General features: G+C 42.0%; 1 protein-coding gene across 2 annotated transcripts in view; it reads right to left on the reverse strand.

The window, feature by feature from the left end:
- The window catches only part of LAMP2 (lysosomal associated membrane protein 2), a 50,828-nt gene extending 31,848 nt beyond the window's left edge, over positions 1-18,980 (reverse strand). For both annotated transcript variants that reach the window (XM_053580087.1, XM_053580086.1), the window contains exons 1-3: positions 18,728-18,980; positions 3,415-3,539; positions 2,246-2,462 (exon numbers count right to left, since the gene is read on the reverse strand). In XM_053580087.1, the coding sequence (XP_053436062.1) occupies positions 2,246-2,462; positions 3,415-3,539; positions 18,728-18,791 (406 nt within the window). In that variant the 5' untranslated portion in view covers positions 18,792-18,980. The remainder of the gene's footprint in view (positions 1-2,245; positions 2,463-3,414; positions 3,540-18,727) is intronic.
- Positions 18,981-23,224: the final 4,244 nt, after the last annotated feature.

Below are 23,224 nucleotides of genomic sequence, written 5' to 3' on the forward strand. Positions count from 1 at the left end.
TATCGTATGCAAAGTTTACTGTTTACTTTTTCTGAGAGAGAAGGTCTAGAGCAGCGGTTCTCAACCTGTGGGTTGCCACCCCTTTGGGGGTCGAACAACCCTTTCACAGGGGTTGCCTAAGACCATCCTGCATATCAGACATTTACATTACGATTCATAACAGTAGCAAAATTACAGTTATGAAGCAGCAACGAAAATAATTTTATGGTTGGGGTCACCATAACACGAGGAACTGTATTAAAGGGTCACGGCATTAGGAAGGTTGAGAACCACTGGTCCAGAGCTTTCCTCACATTGTCACAAAAGATTTATAAACCCTCTACCCTTAAAACAAAAATACAAACAACGAAGTCTGACTGAGCTCAATGTTTTCCAATTTTTCCATAAAACTTGGGGACACAATTTAGCTTTGTCTCTCTAAGTAGGTTTTAAGCTCCTTGAAAGTGAAGGGCAAATCTTACACTAGTTCTGAAAGATAGTGCAGGCCACCAAAGATAAATATATAAGACAGCCATTAACTACTTGTTTTAGTTATCCTGGCAAACTAAGAGATTAGTAAAAAGAAAACTAGGATTTGATTTCTAACTATCAGTATGCAGTACTTCCCGAGTTTTTACATGAACCCATTCACTTTTGATCTTTAAAATATGACCTTTTGCTCAGCGCCTGTAGCACAGTGGTTACAGTGCCAGCCACACACACTGAAGGTGGCGGGTTCGAGCCTGGCCCGGGCCGGCTAAACGACAATGACGATTGCAACAAAAAATAGCCGGGCATTGTGGCAGGCACCTGTAGTCCCAGCTATGGGCTGAGGCAAGAGAATCACTTCAGCCCAAGAGTTTGAGGTTGCTGTGAGCTGTGACACTACGGCACTCTACCAAGGGTGACATAATGAGACTCTGTCCCAAAAAATAAATAAATAAAATATGATCTTTTCACATCCACAAGTCCAGATGAGTTATTAATCCCCAGTTCTAGACAACTAAAGCCCATATGCCTGTGTTTCTAGGGTCAGAATAAAACACTTCTGTGTGAAGTGCTAAGCTACTACAAATGCCATGTGAACCCAAACTCGACAGAGGGGGAAGAAAGGAGAGAATTATATCCCTAACAAAATTAAAATATCCACTGTCTCTGCCTTTAAAATATTTTAATACCCATTTCAGTTTGGGGAATTACAAGAATGGCCTAATTGCCAATGCCTTCCCAAGTTTATTTTGACCTAAAATTGTCTCAAAATAACAGCAAATGTTGATTTTAGTCATTTTACAGTAGTCCCCCCCTTATCTGTGGTTTCACTTTCCCCAGTTTCAGTGACCTGTGGTCAACTGAAGTTTGAAAACATTCAATGGAAAATTCCAGAAATAAACAATTCATAAGTTTTAAATTGCAAGCTATTCTGAGTTAGTGTGATGAAATCTCTCCCCATCTACTCCATCCCACCCAGAACATGAATCATCCCTTTGTCCAGTGTATCCACATTGCCTAGACTACTTGCCCATTAGTCTTCATACTAAAGACACTGGATAGGGTCTGGTGCTATCCATGGTTTCAAGCATCTACAGGGGGCCTTAAAATGATATTCCCCTTATATAAGCAGGGACTACTGTACCTTTAATTAATCATTTACTTTTCAGTTAAAATCCTATCTAAATGGTAAAAAGATATCAACATGAGCCATGCTTCCTGGTCTCAGGTTATCAAACTTGTACACATTTAATCTAGTAATTAGTATTTTCTCATTCAATCAATATGTAGTACCCACTATTGAATGAAATGAGTAATAGTTATTTAATAATTTAATATGTAATAAATATTTATTTAATAGTGTATTGAATTCTGTAGATCAACAGACTGCTTCAGATACCAAAGTCACTCACTTACTAGACTGTGTGAGCTTTGGGCAAGTCATTCAATCTTATCAAGCCTCATTCCCTTTACCAGTAAAATTGAGATAACATCTACTTCCTAAGGTTACTGTTAAGGACTAAGTGAAATGCTGCTGCAGGTAACAAAGTTAAGGTAATATCTGCTACGGAGCAAGGAACTCAAACAATGACAGCAAACATCATCACTGAGTCAAATAGGGTCAAATGTGCTGTGCATGGGGCTGGGTCAGAAGAGTATAAAAACATGAAGTTTCCATTCTAGTTAGGAAAATAGACATTCGTAATGATTTTTAAATACATTTTTATCATTAATAAAAAGCAAGAGAGCATAACACAAATGCAATTCTTAAGGTTACCTTTATCTTCAGCATCAGGAAATGTTGTTTTATCACTAGTATTGTAGGAAAATGAGATGGTGTGAATTGAATAATGAGAAGATGCCATCTTAGTAAAATTCACCATCCAGGAAAAACCAGATCCAAACTGCACTGCTATTTTGGGACCATTCTGATCATCCCCACAAATGCTTCCATTATATGTCACAGTGCCAAAGTCCGAAATGGTTACACTTTTCTAAAAGAAATAGAATTTTGGAGTGAGGAACAAATAGGCAGCAAAGAACACCAAGCATTAATGTAGGGCACATCGCTTCAGCCTAAATCACACATTCCCCATGGCCAGGTTGCCCTTTGCCTGGTTTGCTGTGTAAACCCATCTCAGATTCTTTAGCTACATACCAGTTTTCTGGACAAATTCATGTGTCTAAAAAGAAAAGGAAAACTGGCCTAAACTGCTGTTCTTAAACTTACTTTAAAAAAAAAAAATTAGATTGTCAGTAGGCAGGACCTTAATGAAAACCCCAAAGAAGGGAGATCTATATTTATTTATTTATTTATTTACCCAGGCTGGAGTACAGTGTGATCATAGCTTACTGTAACCTCCAATTCCTGGGCTCAAGTGATCCTCCAGCCTTAGCCTCGAAAGCAGCTGAGACTACAGTGTGTGCCACTATGCATGGCCTGCCTACTGTATTTTTATTCTTTTGTAGAGACAGGGTCTTGATATCTTACCCAGGCTGGAGTACAATGTGATCATAGCTCACTGTAACCTCAGATTCCTAGCCTCAAGCTATCCTCTTGCCTTGGCCTCTCCCAGAATACTGTGATTACATAAGCCACCACACCCAGCCAGATTTTAATAGCAAGCTACTTTTAAAAAGGGCAAGCTTTAGTGTCAGTACATTTTAAACACATCACAGAAGTAGTTAGACCTGAACACTGTATGGTCTTAGATGATTTGCCCTTAACCAACTTTAAGAAAAACTCCAAAGGACCAATGAACCAGAGAAAATTTTAGTTTCAACATTAAACACTAAACCTTTTAGTGTATATGTTTAAAAAAAAAAAACAGAGTTTAAGTGTTAAGTCAGTTAATATGAAATTTTATTCATGTATCTAAAAGATAAAAAGAGTCAGAATTAAATTACTACTATAAAATCCAAAGAAAAATTAAAATATTTACTTACATGAATTTTCTTTGTAGTTTCATAGTGAACTGTGAAATTCATCTGCCATTTTGCATAAAGGCAAGTGGCTTTTCCTGAATCTGTCAAATTAAGTTCCAATGCATCAGAGTGGACATGGACAGCTCCTGGATTTATGTACAAAGAAAAGATTTTAAAATTATGCTATGAAAGTATATATAATAAATTTAAAAAATAAAAGCAAGCTCAGTCTACCACTGAAATTCAACCAGCTCTAAAATGAAACATTTTTTTTTCTTTTTGTAGAGACAGAGTCTCACTTTATCGCCCTCGGTAGAGTGCCGTGGCATCACACAGCTCACAGCAACCTCCAACTCCTAGGCTTAGGGCGATTCTCTTGCCTCAGCCTCTCGAGTAGCTGGGCCTACAGGCACCCGCCACAACACCCAGCTATTTTTGTTGTTGTTGTTGTTGTAGTTGCAATTTGGCCAGAGCCAGGTTTGAACTCGCCACCCTCGGTATATAGAGCCAGCACCCTACCCACTGAGCCACAGGCGCCACCCAAAACAAAATATTTTTTAATATATATGGTATCCTATTGATTGTTTTTCTCTGTGTTTTTGTTTTTTTATTTTATTTTTTTTTGTAGAGACAGAGTCTCACTTTATGGCCCTCGGTAGAGTGCCGTGGCGTCACACAGCTCACAGCAACCTCCAACTCCTGGGCCTAAGCGATTCTCTTGCTTCAGCCTCCCGAGTAGCTGGGACTACAGGCGCCCGCCACAACGCCCGGCTATTTTCTCTGTGTTTTTGATGGAATGCTATTGATAAAGTTAGTACTATCTCTTCCCAAAATAATGGTTAATAGACCTAGGATGCTTAGGTAATGGTAGAGACTGGTGACATTTGCCTTCTGTGGCCTAATAATCATTTCCACATTCATCTGTGCCTTGCTAGCTTTATTTTTGGCAATTATGTTTGGCATGTTAGGACATTTTCTTAAGAGACAGGGTCTTGCTCTGTTGCACAGGCTGGAGTGAAGTGGTACAATAACAGCTCACTGCAGCCTCCAACTCCTGGGCTCAACTCCTGCTTTAGCCTCTCCAGCAGCTAAGACTACAAGTCTGACCACTGCACCCAACCAGGACTTTTGTTTTTTGAGGTAAATAAAGTAAGGAGAAACCTGGTAGGGGTGTTAAACTCCTGCTTCTCTCAGACCAGCTGTTGAAACATTCTCTACAAAAATAATGATAGATCTGAAGCTCTATAGTCTTGTTTCAAATCCTTTGCAAGCTATGTGACCTATGACACACAGATGTCTTTCTAACCTATTTTATTCTGATGTGATAAGACGTAGAAAAGCTCTTCCAAAGCATGCCTATCACATGATCAAAGACGCAGAGTTGTAAAAGACTGTGAGAGTCATAAGAAAAAGGTCCTTTTAAATAAAAACAAAACAAAAAAAAAAAGAAAGAAAGAAAAAGGTCCTTTTTTATAAAAGCAAAGTTTACTTGTTTCACTTTAAAATTCAAACCATCAGGGCGGCGCCTGTGGCTCAATGGAGTAGGGCGCTGGTCCCATATACTGGAGGTGGCGGGTTCAAACCCAGCCCTGGCCAAAAACTGCAAAAAAAAAAAAAAAAATTCAAGCCATCAGTCAGGCCGATGAATTTTTTGACAGATTCAAAGTTACTTCCTAAATTCTCAACCTGCTACTCTTGAGGCAGAGATACTTTACAGAGATAGAAAAGCCTTGGGACTTTTCAGCTAACTCATCTCCAATCTTCTATACTTACATAGTAATATTATCTATTCAACTGAAGAGCCCAAAGACTCACAATACTAATTTAGAGGGAGGCAAATATGCCAGCAAATGTAACAACAGCATAAATATTGGGCAACCGTGTAAGGGTTCTCTTCACCGTCTCACACATTACCCGAGGGGTATGCTGTTTCCTGTAAAGATAGCTGCATACCTTTTAATGATATCCAAGCATTCCAGTGTCATCTACAGGGGTAGGGACAAGCTGTACACAAAAATGTCCTAAGAGGAATACCAAGAAGGCGTGCCTTAGCAGCAACAGCTTTCACATTGTATCTATCCTCATGCTCTGGAAACTTGGCTGCCTCAACATGCCCGAATACTGTGCTGAAGCTTGTGGTTCCTGACGGTGACTAAATGTATTGGCTATGGCTCAAGATCTTTTTTTTTTTTTTTTTGTAGAGACAGAGTCCCACTTTATAGCCCTCTGTAGGGTGCCATGGCATCATACAGCTCACAGCAACCTCCAACTCCTGGGCTTCAGCGATTCTCCTGCCTCAGCCTCCCGAGTAGCTGGGACTACAGGCACCCGCCACAACGCCCGGCTATTTTTTGGTTGCAGTTCGGCCGGGGCCGGGTTAGAACCCACCACCCTTGGTATATGGGGCCAGCGCCTTACCGACTGAGCCACAGGTGCCGCCCGGCTCAAGATCTTGTGAGGCCTAAATAGGTTTCCTTTTTTTTTTTTTTTTTGTTTTGAGACAGAGTCTCAAGCTGTCAGCCTGGGTAGAGTACTGTGGCATCACAGCTCACGGCAACCTCAAACTGTTGGGCTTAAGCAATTCTCTTGCCTCAGCCTCCCAAGTAGCTGAGACTACAGGTGCCCACCACAATCCCTAGCTATTTTTTTGTTGTTGTTGCAGTTGTCATTGTTGTTTAGCAGACCTGGGTTGGGTTCGAACCCGCCTGCCTCGGTGTACGTGGCTGGCGCCCTAATCAGTGAGCTACGAGTGCCAAGCCCCTAAGTAGGTATTATCACCATTCTTTTGTAAGCACAATATGGAAGGGAGCTGTCACACTGATCCAAAGCTACCCTACAGTATGCTGAGAATATCAACTTACAATTTTTTTTTTAATTTATTTTTATTTTTTTTGTAGAGACAGAGTCTCACTTTATGGCCCAGTGTAGAGTGCCGTGGCCTCACACAGCTCACAGCAACCTCCAACTCCTGGGCTTAAGCGATTCTCCTGCCTCAGCCTCCCGAGTAACTGGGACTACAGGCGCCCGCCACAATGCCCGGCTATTTTTTCGTTGCAGTTTGGCCGGGGCCGGGTTTAAACCCGCCACCCTCAGTATATGGGGCTGGCGCCTTACCGACTGAGCCACAGGCGCCACCCTCAACTTACAATTTTAAGAATATCAACTTACAATTTTTCTAATCAACTGGAGTTTACTTTTTATATGCAGTCTCCACAGTCTTGTTTGAAGTCCCTAGCTTTAGCATAATATTCTCCTTGTATTCAAGACATTCAACACTACTAAAAATAACCAGGAAAAGCCTCACATGTGTTAAACATTTTCTTTCTGAAGGTATTATACCAGTAGGAAGAAAATCACGTAAAACAGTAAAAGAAATCAATGTGTTCTGAGGTATGAGAACTGAAATTTTATGAAGGCACAGGTTGTGATCAAATTTATCACTTGAAATAAAATTGAACATAGTCTACCTGGCATCTACTAAAAGAGAACAGGGAATACCCTGAGGGCTCCAGCACACTGGTTCCATTCCCTTTTTGCAGGGAAGAGTGATTCTTTCCACTTTCTGCTCCTCATCCCCAACGGCACAGCAACCACTTGTACTCAGATGCCTCACACCTCAAATCAACTATTCCCAAACTAAAATTCATTTTTTTACTTCCTCCAAACAAGTTCCCTCCACAGCCTCTCCAAGTGAAAGGCAGGACCCATCACTCAGGCTTAGAGGTTTTGGAAATAGTTTCTCTTTCATTCTCTTCAGGAAGGCCTACTGATTTTTCCTGCAAATTTCTCTTACATCTAACCTTTTCCTTTTATTTCTATTCCAAATTTACCACCCCAGCCTTAAATTAGGACAGACAACTCCTAGCTGCCCCTAGAAGTGCTGCCAGCTTAATAGTCCTTAAATACCACTTCCTTTTAGGATACTTGCTTGTCTAAAGATTTTTACTGGCTCCAAAATTCCCATATTTAATTTGAATTCCTCTGCCTGACTTTCAAAGTAACCCTTAATCTTGTCCCACCCTATTCCTTCAACTTTTCTCAAAACATTTTCCCAGAACACACCCTTTAATCCGGCTAAACTTGTTTCCACTGGACCCAAATGCTGTCTTCAGTTCAACCTCTACTCCTGGGCTTCTATTGTTCCTAATGCTTGAAATTCACTTTCTTCTACTGACCTAAATGTTCACCACAAGATGGATTTTACTCTCATTTTGGTGGCCCCCAAATCTGAAATCTCCCCTCTTTGTTACAATTTCCGGTAGGTATCACCACCTACTATAAAAGCCAAAAATGTTGGTTACTTACTTTCCCAGCTGCCTTTGCAGCAAGGAAGTGCACTTGTGCAAGACTCTGCCTAATAAAGGTGTCTGCTCCAGACTTTGAATAGGAGGGCCACAAATAGAAGGGAAGAGGTGTTTGGAGGGTGGGGGTGGAGCAGCTGCAGCAAGATCAAGCCCCCAGGCAACAAGGTCAGCAGAGAGAGCTGCAGCTTCAGGCGTGGTGGTAGTAGTACAGTTCATTGGCATGATGTGGGGCATTGAATCAGGCTTTGGCCTATACAGCCAAGAGTGGCAGTAATTTTCACCCAGTATATATTTTTAACAAAGCGAACATTTTTACCGATATGCAACATATAGAAAAATACACAGCATTTCACATGTAAGGGAAAAGTGCACATAACACTGACTCTGTAACTCAAAGCATTTTCACAAACCAAACCCACTTGTATCAAGAAACAAGTACAGGCTAGGCGCCCATAGCACAGTGGTTAAGGCGCCAGCCACATACACTGAGGCTGGTGGGTTCGAACCCGGCCCTGGCAGCTAAACAACAACAACTGCAACAAAAAACAGCCAGGTGTTGTGGCGGGCGCCTGTAGTCCCAGCTACTTGGGAGGCTGAGGCAAGATAATTGCGCTTAAGCCCAAGAGTTTGAGGATGCTGTGAGCTGCGACGCCACAGCACTCTATAGAGGGTGACATTGTAAGACTCTGTCTCAAAGGAAAAAAAAGAAAAAGAAACAAGTACAGTTGACCTTTGAACACAGGTTTGCATGAGTCCATTTAAACAGATTTTTTTCCACCCCTGAGAAGGCAAGATCAATCCCTCTTCTTTCTCTTCCTCCTTACGATTTTGTTTTGTTTTGTTTTGTTTTTTGAGACAGTCTCAAACTGTCGCCCTTGGTAGTGTGCCGTGATGTCACAACTCACTGCAACTCAAACTCTTGGGCTTAAGCGATTCTCTTGCCTCCGCCTCCCAAGTAGCTGGGACTATAGGTGCCAGCCACATGCCTGGCTATTTTTGGTTGCCATTATTGTTAAGCTGTCCCGGGCCAGGTTCAAACCCACCACCCTTGGTGTATATGGCTGGCGCCGTAACCACTGTGCTACAGGCGCCGAGCCATGATTTTCTTAATAACATTTTCTCTCGGGCGGCACCTGTGGCTCAGTCGGTAGGGCACCGGCCCCGGGTTCAAACCTGGCCCCGGCCGAAATGCAACCAAAAAATAGCTGGGTGTTGTGGCGGGCGCCTGTAGTCCCAGCTACTCAGGAGGCTGAGGCAAGAGAATCACTTAAGCCCAGGAGTTGGAGGTTGCTGTGAGCTGTGTGATGCCACGGCACTCTACTGAGGGCCATAAAGTGAAACTCTGTCTCTAAAAAAAAAAACAAAACATTTTCTCTCTAGTTCATGGTAAGGTTATAGTATATAATATATGTAACATATAAAATATGTGTTCATCAATGGTTTATGTTGTAGTCCCTAACCCCCATGTTATTTAAGGGTCAACTGTACTCCCAAAGCCTCCCTTCTCCCTTCTTTCCCCTTCTAGTTACTACTATCCCCCTCCCAAGGGTAACTTCCATCCTGACTTCTTTTTTTTTTGTAGAGACAGAGTCTCACTGTACCGCCCTCAGGTAGAGTGCCGTGGCGTCACACAGCTCACAGCAACCTCTTAACTCTTGGGCTTACGCGATTCTCTTGCCTCAGCCTCCCGAGCAGCTGGGACTACAGGCGCCCGCCACAACGCCCGGCTATTTTTTGGTTGCAGTTCGGCCGGGGCTGGGTTTGAACCCGCCACCCTCGGCATATGGGGCTGGCGCCCTACTCACTGAGCCACAGGCGCCGCCCTCCATCCTGACTTCTAACAGTATGGATTAGTTTTACCTGTTTTTCAAGCTGATATCAATGGAATCATTCATTATGCTCTCTTTTGTGTCTGGCTTATTTCACTCAATATTATGTTTTACGAGATTCACCCATGTTGCCCATAATTATGGTTTGTTCATTCTCACTGCTGTATTGGGTGAATATTACACAACTTATCTAGGCTACTATTGATGGGCATTTGGCTAGTTTCCAGTTTGGTTCTATTACAAATGCCACTGGATACAGTCCTGCACATATTGGCAAACACATATGTGTGTTTGATGGGTATGTATCTAGGAATGAAACTGTAGGGTCAAATGGTAATATGTCCTGATATCTTTTTAATAAATTCCTTTCTGCTTCAAATCAATCAAATTTTATTTGTCTTGCTTACAATTAAGAACCTGAACTGAGGGCGGCGCCTGTGGCTCAGTAGGTGGGGCGCTGGCCCCATATGCCGAGGGTGGCGGGTTCAAGCCCGGCCCCGACCAAACTGCAACCAAAACATAGCCGGGCGTTGTGGCGGGCACCTGTAGTCCCAGCTACTCGGGAGGCTGAGACAAGAGAATCACTTCAGCCCAGGAGTTGGAGGTTGCTGTGAGCTGTGTGAGGCCACGGCACTCTACCAAGGGCCATAAAAGTGAGACTCTGTCTCTACAAAAAAAAAAAAAAAGAACCTGAACTGATATGCTATCTATTTTTTAGCAGCCATTTTCTCCACAATGCTTTCCTTGACTATAAAAGCCCTCAGGAACAATAATGCATTCCCCCAATCAGTATATTTTATGCTATCCTGAATTATTCAGTTATTTTATACCAGTAAATCCTGTTCTCCCCTACTGTCATAAGTACCAAAACAGGAGTTTTCGACTGTCACTTCACAACAAACTGGTGTGTCATGGTAAATTATAGTATACAGCAAAGAATTTGTTACTAACAAAAAAAGTACCAAAGTCTCTGAATGAATGATATATATGCATAAATTCAAGATTCCCCTTTGATAATATTTCTGTCATTCATTTGAATTCCAATATGCTCCCTTGATCAGATGATCTTATTTATGCCATAGTCCCTAGCAGTGTGCCTTTTATATGAAAGTCATCTATCATGGGTGTCATGGTAGAGAAGATCAGGTCTATTACTTTTCTTCTATCTCCTATCATTCCAAGGAGTGCTGAATACATATTAGATTTTCAATAAATTCTGATTGATTATATCAAAGTGAAAATACCCTGCAATAAGGATCTGAAATATAGCTTAATCTAATTACAGGAAGGCCAGTCCTTTAGTGCCTCCAAATCTTGAATCTATAAGTCTTCTGGATACTGCCTCAAACCCCATGTCAGGTTTTTCTCCAAGAAATTTTGACATGCATTTCAAGCTAAGAATAATGCTTTTCTCATAAGGTAAGTTTGTGGTTGAAATATTTACACTTTGGGGCTGTGCCTATGGCTCAGTGAGTAGGGCGCCAGCCCCATATACCAAGGGTAGCAGATTCAAACCAGGCCCCAGCCAAACTGCAACAAAAAATAGCCAAGCACTGTGGCAGGCGCCTGTAGTCCCAGCTACTCAGGAGGCTGAGGCAAGAGAATCGCCTAAGCCCAAGAGCTGGAGATCGTTGTGAACTGTGATGCCACAGCACTCTACTGAGGGTGACAGAGTGAGACTCTGTCTTTAAAAGAAAATAAAAAAAAAAAAAAGAAAGAAATATTTACACTTTGGTAAAAAATTTCTAGCAAGCAATTTCCATCCTTACTGCTACGTTTGATTTTAGAACAACCAAACTATTTTTATTTAAAAGGCTTTATGGCATTAAAAAAAACATAGATGACTATATCCTAAAGTGTATTAATTATAGAGCTAAAAGTTTATTCTCCAAAGAAAAAGGCATGTCTCAAAATCAACTTTATTAAAGTCAAATATCCTCTCAGTTCTGTTTACAGAAAGGTCATTTATATGTTCTTTTGAAATTCAGACCTTATTTCTCCAAGCATAAGATACTGCAAAAAGTGGATAGGTTTTTATTTTTTTATTTTTTTTTCCGAGACAGAGTCTCACTTGGTCACTATTGGTAGAGTGCCATGGCATCTTAGCTCACAGCAACCTCAAATTCTTGGGTTCAAGTGATCCTCTTGCCTCAGCCTCCCAAGTAGCTGGGACTACCAGTGCCCACCACAACACCCAGCTATTTTTAGAGACAGGGTCTTACTCTAGCTCAGGCTGGTCTCGAACCTGTGAGCTCAGGCAATCCACCCACCTCAGCTTCCTAAGTGCTGGGATTATAGGTGTGAGCCACCACACCTGGCCCTGGACAGGTTTTTATAAATTTATTTGACCCAAATTGTACCTGAAAAAATATACATACATCCACAAATAAAATTTAGAGTGGGGTAATAATATAATATTAGTGATAAAAAATAATAAACAAACAATAATCTAATAGACAATATAATGAGGTAATTAGGAGCCCCCATTCCTGGAGCTAGAGTGCTAGAATTTAAATCGGGCAATCCAACTTATTAGCCGTTAGACATTGGGCAAGGTACCCTTGCTAAGCACTATAGTGTATATTTCTCTAATTAAGTTCTTTGAAAGCAAATAAATTCTTCAGAGCTAAGAGAACTTTGCGTGGCAAGTTAGATCCCAATTTACAAGCTGCTCTTCTAGTAAACATCTCAGCACAGAAAGGGATCTTTCCCAGGTGGTGCTTGTGGCTCAGTGAGTAGGGCGCCGGCCCCATATACAGAGGGTAGCGGGTTCAAACCCAGCCCTGGCCAAACTGCAATAACAACAACAAAATAGCCAGGGATCTGGAGATTCCTGTGAGCTGTGATGCCATGGCACTCTACTGAGGGCGACAAAGTAAAACTCCGTCTCAAAAAAAAAAAAAAAAGGATCTTTCCCATGGTTTAGATTTATGCTTACTTTTATCATATTAAGTTCTGTGTTAATGTCCTCAAACTCATCAATACAGAAAGATGTTAAACAAAAGATGTTTTTAAAAACCAGGACATAGATACATATAGTACCCATTTACTCATATAGTACTTATTTCTTCTCAGAGTAAGGGTTTTACTATAGGTTTAAGTCAGACTGTTTCTCATCAACAATTCCTAGTAATAGGTATACACACTGCATTCACTTACTTATACTCTTGCTTTTTGGTTAAGTCTCTTAAAACAGGAAAGTAATAGCTGGGCGAGGTGGCTCACACCTGTAATCCTAGCTCTCTGGGAGACCAAGTCAGGAGTCGAGCTTGAGCTCAGGAGCTCAAGATCAGTCTGAGCAAGAGTAAGACCCCCAACTCTACTATAAATAGAACAAATTAGCTGGGCATTGTGGTAGGCGCCTATAGATAGTCCCTGCTACTCAGAGGCTGAGGCAGGAGGATCGCTTGAGCCCAGGAGTTTGAGGTTGCTATGAGCTTTATAACCCTATGACACTCTAGCATGGGGCAAGAGTGAGACTACCTCAAAAAAAAATAAAAAATAAATAAAAAAACCAAACAGAAAGCAATAACATGATTTCAAGCTAAGAATGTTGAACACGTGAAAAGGAGCAATAAAAGTTAATAAAATTATGATTTTTAGGCTACAAACTGGCTTAGTTCCCTTGAGGTCAGAAAGTGAGTAAGGAAGCATGATTCAATACTACTCAACTAATGGAAAGTGCTTCTTGCTGAGCAGTGTTTTTGGCAGACCTCCAGAATTCTTTCACAACAGCACAGCAGGATACCGACAAGTACTTATAAAGTACACTTGTGGATTTAGGGGGATCTCTGATCACTTTAACATGAAATTATGATCAGAATTATTTTGTAAGTACAGGAAGAAAAGCAACCTTCCTGCACCAAGGGTCACCTAACTCAGCTTCAGCGCTGCAAAGTAATCCTTGGTGACAGACAAAATCCAACCAAGGATACAGGGGAAGAAAGCTGTTCCCAGGAGAAATATTTGAATATTTACAATCCTGTCAGATGTGATAACCAATGACTAACGAACTAATGACAAACCTGTTCTTTCAAGTATCTTTATTACAGCTAAAATCATTTTGACAGAATCTTAAAGTCAAAGTTATCAGTTAAATGAAATGTGCTTAGGCTACAGAAAAATCTCAGTGTTTACTTTCTCTGTTTCAGACTGGCTTTAAAACAGTGATTTTCAACTGGTACGCTGTGTGTGCCAAGAAAATTTATTTTTTATTTTTTAATTTTTTTTCCAAGAAAATTTTTAAAGATCTTTAACTAGGCTGGACACAGTGGCCCACGCCTGTAATCCTAGCACTCTGGGAGGCCAAGGTGGGTGGATTGCTTGAGCTCATGAGTTCGAGACCAGTCTGAGCAAAAGTGAGACCCCATCTCTACTAAAAATAGAAAAACTGAGGCAAGAGGATCACTTAAACCCAAGAGCTGGAGGTTGCTGTGAGCTATAACGCCATGGCACTCTACCCAGGGTGACAGCTTGAGACTCTGTCTCAAAAAGAAGAAAAAAAATCATTAATTTATTTTCAAAAGAAATTCAAAGCACAGTAAGTACATTCTTTTTTAAATTTTATTCTTAATCAACATAATTTAAGTATGCTATAGAAGTTTAAATATAATTTCAAGTGTGCTGTGAGATTTAAAAAAAAAAAAGGTTGAAAAACACTGCTCTATGGGCGGCACCTCTGGCTCAGTGGGTAGGGCACCAGCCCCATATACGGAGGGTGGCGGGTTCAAACCTGGCCTTGGCCAAATTGCAACAAAAAAATAGCCAGGCGTTGTGGTGGGCGCCTGTAGTCCCAGCTACTCGGGAGGCTGAGGCAAGAGAATCACCTAAGCCCAGGCATTAGAGGTTGCTGTGAGCTGTGACTCCACAGCACTCTACTGAGGGCCATAAAGTTAGACTCCGTCTCTACAACAAAAACAAAAACAAAAAACACTGTTCTAAAAGGATATATTGGTTCTTTGTGAAAACTGAACTCTCCTCACCAAGGACCTCGTATTTCTCCAGATCACCCTCCATGACTAGAAAGGTATATCTGAAGGGTACAGCTAAGGGACTAGCTATACTATACGGGATTATACTTTAGTAAACTGCTTTATAATTATCTGGACGGCTTAGCACTGATCTTAAAGTTCTCAATCCAAAGACACAAAAGAACTTTCTGCAAAACATCTTAAGGTTTAAGGTAGAAAAAAGGAGAACAAGTTAATCTAGTTCACCATCTTATCCCCAGTGCCCTAGTGAATACCCTCGACAACAATTAAGGGTTAACCATGTTCTAGGCCTTATGCTAGGTACACAGTGGGAAATAACAGTACATAAAATAGTCTGCTCTCAGAGACTAATACCATACAGCATTCTGAACTGGAACCAGTAGAAAAATGAGTGGAAAATAGGCTAGTGTAGTAACCTAAGAGTTTGGGAATTACAGGATTTATTCCTGTTCCCCCAAATGGTCACATGGCTGGCCTCCTTCCAATACTCAAGTCTTTGCCCAAATGTTACCCAATAATGGAAGGCCCTTTGATCACTTAATATAAAGAAAGTTCATCCCCCATCAACATCATCTGTTCATTTCCCTTCCTCATTACCTGCTTAACTTTACTCACAGTGTTTATCACTATATGACATTGTTTTATTTATCTGTTTGGCTGTTGTCTTCTCCCACTGAAACATAAGCTCTATGAGAGCAGGGACCTCATCTGTCTTATCCACTTCTCTGTCCCTTTCACCCAGTATCATGGTTAGGACACAATATACATTCAATAAATACTTGCGTGAGAGAGGAGTTCCTACCAGTAAAGCACACACTAAGAATATTTTTATGAGGTCTTTCCCACCCAGAAAGGCCTCAAACAAAAAAAAAAAAAATCACAAGTCAAGCAAATTATAAGAATAAATAACCACAGAAGCAGCCTGAAATCTATGTTGCCACAAAGGGACATATAATTAAGCAATGATGCTAGGAAAGGATTTCATCCACTACCCTCTTTATGATGCCTCTGAATAACACAGCTTTTCTTCAGAATGTTCTCTGGTAAATTATAATTCATTCAAATAAACATCAGCATAATTTAATCTCCATGAAAAAGACCAATATACCCTCTAAGAATCCTTTTCTAAACTTATGCTAAAGCAGCTATTTTTAAAAGGCTATGTGTGGAGCTGGGATTAGAGTTATAAAGTGAAACTGGCACAGCTAGAGAACTAATGCTAATGAGACTAAAAATTCTGGACAGATCCTCCTTTACTGGAACCTTCTACAGTACCCAGGCACAGTTCTATGTATTTAGTAGGTACTTTACAAATATTTATGGAGTTTTCAAAAATCTATTCTTGGTATCATTTTGATATAGAAAAGCAACATGCAAAATGCACCAAGCAACTACTAAGTTCTTTTATTTATTTATTTATTTATTTTTTGAGACAGAGTCTCTGTAGTCCCAGCTACTCAGGAGGCTGAAGAGCTGGAGGTTGCTGTGAGCTGTGATGCCACAGCACTCTACCGAGGGCGACAAAATGAGACTCTGTCTCTAAAAAAAAAGAGAGTCTCAAGCTGTAGCCCTGGGTAGAGTGCCGTGACGTCATAGCTTACAGCAACCTCCAACTCTTGGGCTTAAGCGATTCTCTTACCTCAGCCTCCCAAGGAGCTGGAACTACAGGCACCTGCCACAAGGCCTGGCTATTTATTTATTTATTTATTTTTTGGTTGTAGTTATCATTGTTGTTTGGCAGACTCGGGCTGGATTTGAACTTGCCAGCTTCGGCGTATGTGGCTGGCGCCTTAGCCGCTGAACTGCAGGCGCTGAGCCAAGCAACTACTAAGTTCTTATGGAGAAAAAGTCACATGAGAGGACTCTGAGCTCCACACTAAAACAAGAGCTGTCAGAAAAAGAAGCTGTATACAAAGATGGTTTCTATTTCATCCTGGCACCTTTAATAAATCAGATCTAGGTACATTATTAACTTTTACTCCTCTAAATCCTGCTCTGAACTTGGAGGTGAAGGGAATCAATCTTGGAAATCTTCCAAGAGGATGAATCTAGTTAGTCCTGATCAATAAATGGCAAACTAGCAGATGAGCTGATGGGTTCTTTTATGTGCTTCTTTATGCCTGTTTATTTTCTGCAATGAGCAAGCATTGCTTTTGTAAAAACAAAACAAAAAAGCTTTCATTAAAAAACAAAAACATTTAATGACGTGAAAACCAACAAGTAGGACAACTATATTTTTTTTCACTTTCTGCAAACAATAACAGTGTTGTATTTGTGCACAGATTCAATTGGCAGGGAACTACTGTCTAACAGATGCCATGGTCAGATGTGTTCTAGTCACTGATAAGGTACTTTCCGTTGTAAACAATCCTCTCTTAAGGTCAGCTGGTCCTCAGTAAGTGTTTTGTGGTACAATTAAAGCTTCAAATTAAGTGTTCAAGCAAAGCCTCATGGCCCCCTTTCAGAAATGCTACAGAAGCTCCCTGCACCCTGTGAACAGCTGGACTAGATCAGGAATTTGCTACCCCCTTGGTGTCAGGACCTCTTTACTCTCTTATCCACTGAGGACCTCCAAGAGTGCTGGTTTATGTGAGCCATATCTATCAGTATTTACCATACTAGAAATGAGAAATGAATAAAACATAAGAACATCGGAACCATAAGAGTAGTGATGTCATCACACATTATGTAGCCTCTGGAAAACTCCGCTGTACATTGGTAGGAGGATGAAGGTGAAAAAGACAAATATCTTCTTAGTATTATTCTGAAGAGTTTTGATCTCACAGACCCCTGGAAAAGGTCCTTGAGAATCACTGGATTAGATCATCAAGAACCCTTCCAATGCTACGGTTCTGGGGCAGAGTTTCTCAACCTGGGCACCAGACATTTTGAGGCAGATAATGTTTAGCAGCATCCCTAACCTCTACCCACTAGAGGCCAAAAGCAATACCCCAGTTGTGATAGCCAAAAATGACTCCAGATATTGCCAAATGTCCTCCGGTTGAGAAACGACTGTTCTAGGGTGTTGATTTTATTCTACTGAAATGTGTATTGCAAAACATATGCCTCTCATTGCCTTCTCAGACCCCTAGTATGTCTATTTCCTCCCCACTCCCATATAGGTCCATCCCCTCTGTTCTTTTATTAGGTTACAAACAGCAAAAGCCAGTGAGCAGGAACCAGCACAGGATGAATCAGGTCAGGAAGAAACACTCTGGCCAAAGTTTGCCTTTAGGCATTAAAGCTCTTAGGGACTCACTGCCTATTGGGGCAGAGCAGGAACCTGGTCACAATTCATTCCTTAGCATGTTACCTACTCTGACCCTTCCAAAACATGAGGTAATGGGCCACCTGTGAAATGGGGTCAGAAGAAAACAAGAGACTCTGAAAGCAAGGAGGTAGTACACAAAACTCAGATACGGATACTACCCAAAACCCTCCCAAACTGAAGTGGCTGGGGGATTTTTTTTTATCAGGTCTGGCTGAGAGGAAGTACCAAAACTGGTAGAAAACCAACATCCTCAATACCTTGAAGTCAGATAATCACTCCCTTATTCGCCAGAGGTTGGGTCCAGGTTTTCTCTCCTGGAAATCGTCTCAGTCTCCTTAGGTTCCTTCACCCTCAAACTGACTATGAAACTCAAATCCAGTCTCATTTCTCATCTCTTGAATCACCCTTTCTCCGCAGCCTCAAATTCCCACCTACAAAATTCCCAGCCCTGTCCCTCTCAGGCTCTACTGTCCTATCTGTCCCCCACCTAGACACTTTTCCAAAGCTACTCCACGCAGGCATGGTCTCTTCCCTCCCAATTTTCTTTCTCACTTCATAGTTTTTCCACCATCTTCAAAACTCTTCCCTGATCCCAAGAAACCAGGACTCTCCTAATTGTCTCTGGCTCCTTAGTGTCTTCCTTAAATTACTGTTTCCACCCGACTTTCTCCATCCTTCACTCTTCTCCGACTACCCGCTCCGCGTTCGCATCCCCTTTCGGCCCCTTTTTACTCTCATGGGCCCTTCTTCCCCACCATCCCTCAGTCAGGCCTTCGGTAGGTCACAGCTCGTCTCCTCAGGCCAACAGCCACCGCCCAGTGTCAGCTGCTGAGCCTCTCAAACCTTCCTCCTCCCCCAACCAGTCTTGCAGGTTATAGTCTTTGAACTGACGCCCCGGGCCCAGGCAGAGAGACTAATCAGGAGGGCCCCACAACTCACCTAGAACAAGGCAGAACAGAACGAGCCCCAAGCCCGGAACCAGGGACAGGCGGAAGCACACCATGATCCCGCAGAGCAGGCGGCGGCGACGGCAGCGGCGGCAACGGCGGCGGCGGCGGCGGCAGCGGCGGCGGCGGCAGCAGCAACAAGAGCGGCAACACCAAGGAAAAAGCTTCCTGAACCTGGAACGATAGCACCAGTGACCACAGATCACAACGCTGCAAAAGCCAGGACTCGGCGCTTCAGAGAGAGTCATAAGACTAGGGGCGGGGCTCTTTCTTGCTTACAGCCAATGTTCGCGCTGGAAAGCGGAGAAAGGGGTGGTGATGTAGAACGCCGGTGGGCGGGGCGACCACGCCCTGGCTTTTCGATTCTCAACGATTCTTACGCGCCTAAGACATGTGCGCGGAAGGCATTTTCTAAGCCTAAAGCGAGAGGAGGAACTTTTTAGGGCTGTAGTTAGTAGATTATTTCCGTTTTGGCTCCTTAAGGAAGAAGAGAAAAATTTTGCTGGAGCAAAAATGGTTGCTAGGCATCTCAACGTAATACATATGAAAATAATACATGATTATTCTCCAAACACTATCATTACCTGCGCAGTTCATGCTGTTAGAAGAACGAGGGAGCTAGAGGGTAGTGACCACCAGAGCAGGACGTGGTCTTGAAGTTCACCTAGTTAACAACATCCTGCTTCTCAGATGGGGAAATTGAGCTCAGCAACAAGAAGTGTCTTTTTTAAATATAGAGAAAAAATCAAAAAGAAAAACAGAAAGACAAAGGGGAAAAAATAAAGATCATCCATATTACCACTACCCAGAGAGCAAGAGACACTGTTAACATCCTTATGTATGGCACACACACACACATACACACACATATATTCTTCCAGATGTTGTTTTCTGTGCATATACACACAAATATTCTGTAATGAATTCATACTAAACATACTGGTTGGTATACTTGACAAGTGAACAAAAAAAAACTAAAATATTCAACAGATGAAAGCATTCAAAAACTATAAAAATCTCCAGTTGGAGCAAAGCATCTATTCTCAAATGTTAGTTTCCAAAAAAATCATCTGGGGATTTTAAAAAAACATACAAATTCCTATACTTTCATTCCCCAGAGATTTTTGAAACAGTAGGTCTGTGGCATGCCTATGAATCTTGTTTTCTTTAATAAACATCCCAAGAGGTAAATCATCTAATCAAGGAGCGCTTAATCTGAGGTCTATGAATGAGGTTAAGCAGGGAGTGTGGAAAGTGTCAGTAAATCCTCAGAAATTACATGCAACATTTGTTTGTGTATTTTTCTGGGGAAGTTCGTAGTTTTCACCAGTTCTTCATGCTAATCACCACCCCAAATCAAATGGTAAGAACCCCACTATCATTTGCTTTAATGTGATAAATTCCTGAACATGAAAACACTTTTCAATGAATGTCTTCCATCATGGGTGAAATGAAGTCATGAGCAAGTAATTTTGCCAGTACACAGGGCTGATATACACGACAGTGTTAGTCATTGCCCTTAGCAAAATATCATTTGGTTACCCCATCATTAATAAGACCTGGCGGCAGCTATACCCCAATTATAGTACTCTTCAGAGAACCCACGATTGGGGAGAACTCTCCAAAGTTGCCCCACTAATCCTTATTAATAGACTCTGGTCCTTCTCCCACAACTGTAAATTGCATAACTTTAACGTTCAACAGAGCCTTAAGTTCTAGAATAGACAAAAGCATCCTAGAAAGAATATTGGATTGACAGAGGAATAGAATGTAAGATACCACTTACTGACAAGTCACTTTCTCTCTTTAAGCTTCTGCTCTTTATCTTTAAAATGAAATAGTGAGACTAGAGCTGTGTTTCTCAATCCTGGCTGCACAGTGGAATCACTTGTGGATCTCTATTCTTATTTACATGTTTGTTTGTTTGTTTGTTTGTTTTTGAGACAGCATCTCACTCTGTAGCCAGGCTAAAGTGCTGTGGCATCAGCCTAGATCACAAAAACCTCAAACTCCTGGGTTCAAGGTATTCTCCTGCCTCAGCCTCCCAAGTAGCTGGTACTACGGGCACCCACCATGATGCCTGGCTAATTTTTTTTTTTTTTTTGCAGTTTTTGGCCGGGGATAAGTTTGAACCCGCCACCTCCGGCATAGGGGGCCAGCGCCCTACCCCTTTGAGCCTCAGGTGCCACCCTGCCTGGCTAATTTTTCTATTTTTAGTGGAGACGAGGTCTTGCTGTTGCTCAAAGCTCATCTCATATTCCCCAGCTTCTGAGATCCTCCTGCTTCAGCCTCCCAGAGTGCTGGGATTACAGGCTTGAGCCACCGTGCCTGGGTTTGGTCCCACCCCTTGAAATCCTGATTGAGGCCAGCACAGTGTCTCAAGCCTGTAATCCCAGCACTCTGGGAGGTCCCCGGTGGGTGGATCGCTGGATCTCAGAAGTTTGAGATCAGCCCAAGCAAGAGCAAGACCCTACCTCTAAAAGTTGCCAGACGTTGTGGCCAGAGCCTATAGTCCCAGGTATTTGGGAGGCTGAGGCAAGAGAATCGCATTAGCCCAGGAGTCTGACATTGCTGTGAGCCGTGATGCCACAGCACTCTGCCAGGGGCGACAAAGTGAGACTGCCTCAAAAAAAAAAGAAAAAAAAATTCTGATTGAGTTGGTCTGTAGTCAGGCCTGGCACAGTGTTTTTTTCAAAACTCCCCAAGGTAGTATTAATGGGCTACAGACCATCTCTAAGGTGGCCCAAGCTTTATAATTCTAAGATTATGTTTTAGTAAATACACATTAATTAAAAGTCTAAGAAAATAAAGTGTCCAGGGCAGCGCCTGTGGCTCAAAGGAGTAGGGCGCTGGCCCCATATGCCGGAGGTGGCGGGTTCAAACCCAGCCCCAGCCAAAAACTGCAAAATTGAAAAAAAAAAAAAAAAGAAATAAAGTGTCCAAACTTGTCAAATATCTGGTTTAGTAAATTTCTGCCCTTTACTTCTTACAGGAGTCGTCAAATGTTAAAAAAGAGACAGTGAAATACGAGCACCTTCATAAGCAAAATCCCCCCATCACAACCTTTTCTTCAGACAAAAACATCTGCTGGTTCCTTGAGTGGGACAGGCCCCTTCATGAAACAGAATAATGTTTTTGAAGTTATAGATGAATGCTGGTTATTTTGTCAGGATAGGCTAAAAATTCTCAGATCTTTGCTCTGAGAATCCATGCTCAAAATTGTTTAATGCTTTCCCCCCCAAACACTGTGAGAATAACCCCTTTTTGTATACAGTTCCCCATTATCCTATCCCAGGTTGAAGGAGCTTTTGTGGGCTTTCTGGGGTGAAGGCAAATGTATATGTAGGACTGGGGTTGATGTTTGAGGAATTCTCGGAGATGCCCCCTGGTCTAAACTTCACATGGGTTGACTCGATTGTTGACATTGCTGTATCAGAGCATTTTTGTGTGGTCTCCTGATCATACCTCATACAGCCCTAGTGCACAAAACTCTTCAGCATGCCCTCCCCTACTGCCATACAGAGATTAAGACTATTTTGGGAAGCTTTTAAGCGCATGACTTTTTTTTTTTTTTTTTTTTTGCCAAAAAGCAGGAAATTACGGGCAAACACTTCCCTAAATGTCAATACGCTGATGTGTAAGAAATAATGACCCTATCATATTTGGTAAATGATGAACACTGACATGTGGGGACAGGGTGGGAGAGGAAACGAACTTAAAGGTACAGAAGTTTAGAATGGAAAAATGATAAATACTTATTAAACAAATGAATGAGTAGCCCTGAGGCATTAGTGTTATCTACTTGCCACCACAGGACCTTTATTTATTTATTTTTATTTATTTATTTTTTTTGAGACAGAGTCTACCTATGTCGCCCTCAGTAGAGTGCTATGGCGTCACAGCTCACAGCAACCTCAAACCCTTGGGTTTAAGTGAGTCTCTTGCGGCTATTTTTCTGTTGCAGTTGTCATTATTGCTTAGCTGGCCCAGGCTGGGTTCAAACCCTCCATCCTCAGTGTATGTGGTTGGTGCCACAATCCCTGTGATACGGGCACCAAGCCTATTTATTTTTATTTTTTTCGAGACAGAGTCTCACTTTGTCTCCCTCGGTAGAGTGCTGTGGCATCATAGCCTACAGCAACCTCAAACTCTTGGGCTCAAGCAATTCTCTTGCCTCAGTCCCCCAGTAGCTGGGACTACAGGCACCTGCCACAATGCCCGACTTTGTTGTCATTGTTTAGCTGGCCCCGGCCGGGTTGGAACCTGCCAGCATTGGTGTATGTGGCTGGCGCCGTAACCACAGTGCTACAAGCGCTGAGCCTGTAAGAATGACTTTTATTTTATTATTATTATTTTTAGAGACAGAGTCTCACTTTGTCACCCTCAATAGAGTGCTGTAGCATCACAGCTCACAGCAACCTCCAGCTCTTGGGTTTAGGCGATTCTCTTGCCTCAGCCTCCCCAGTACCTGGGACTACAGCTGCCCACC

The sequence above is a fragment of the Nycticebus coucang genome, chromosome X (assembly GCF_027406575.1).
Source record: "Nycticebus coucang isolate mNycCou1 chromosome X, mNycCou1.pri, whole genome shotgun sequence".
Taxonomy (NCBI): Eukaryota; Metazoa; Chordata; class Mammalia; order Primates; family Lorisidae; genus Nycticebus; species Nycticebus coucang.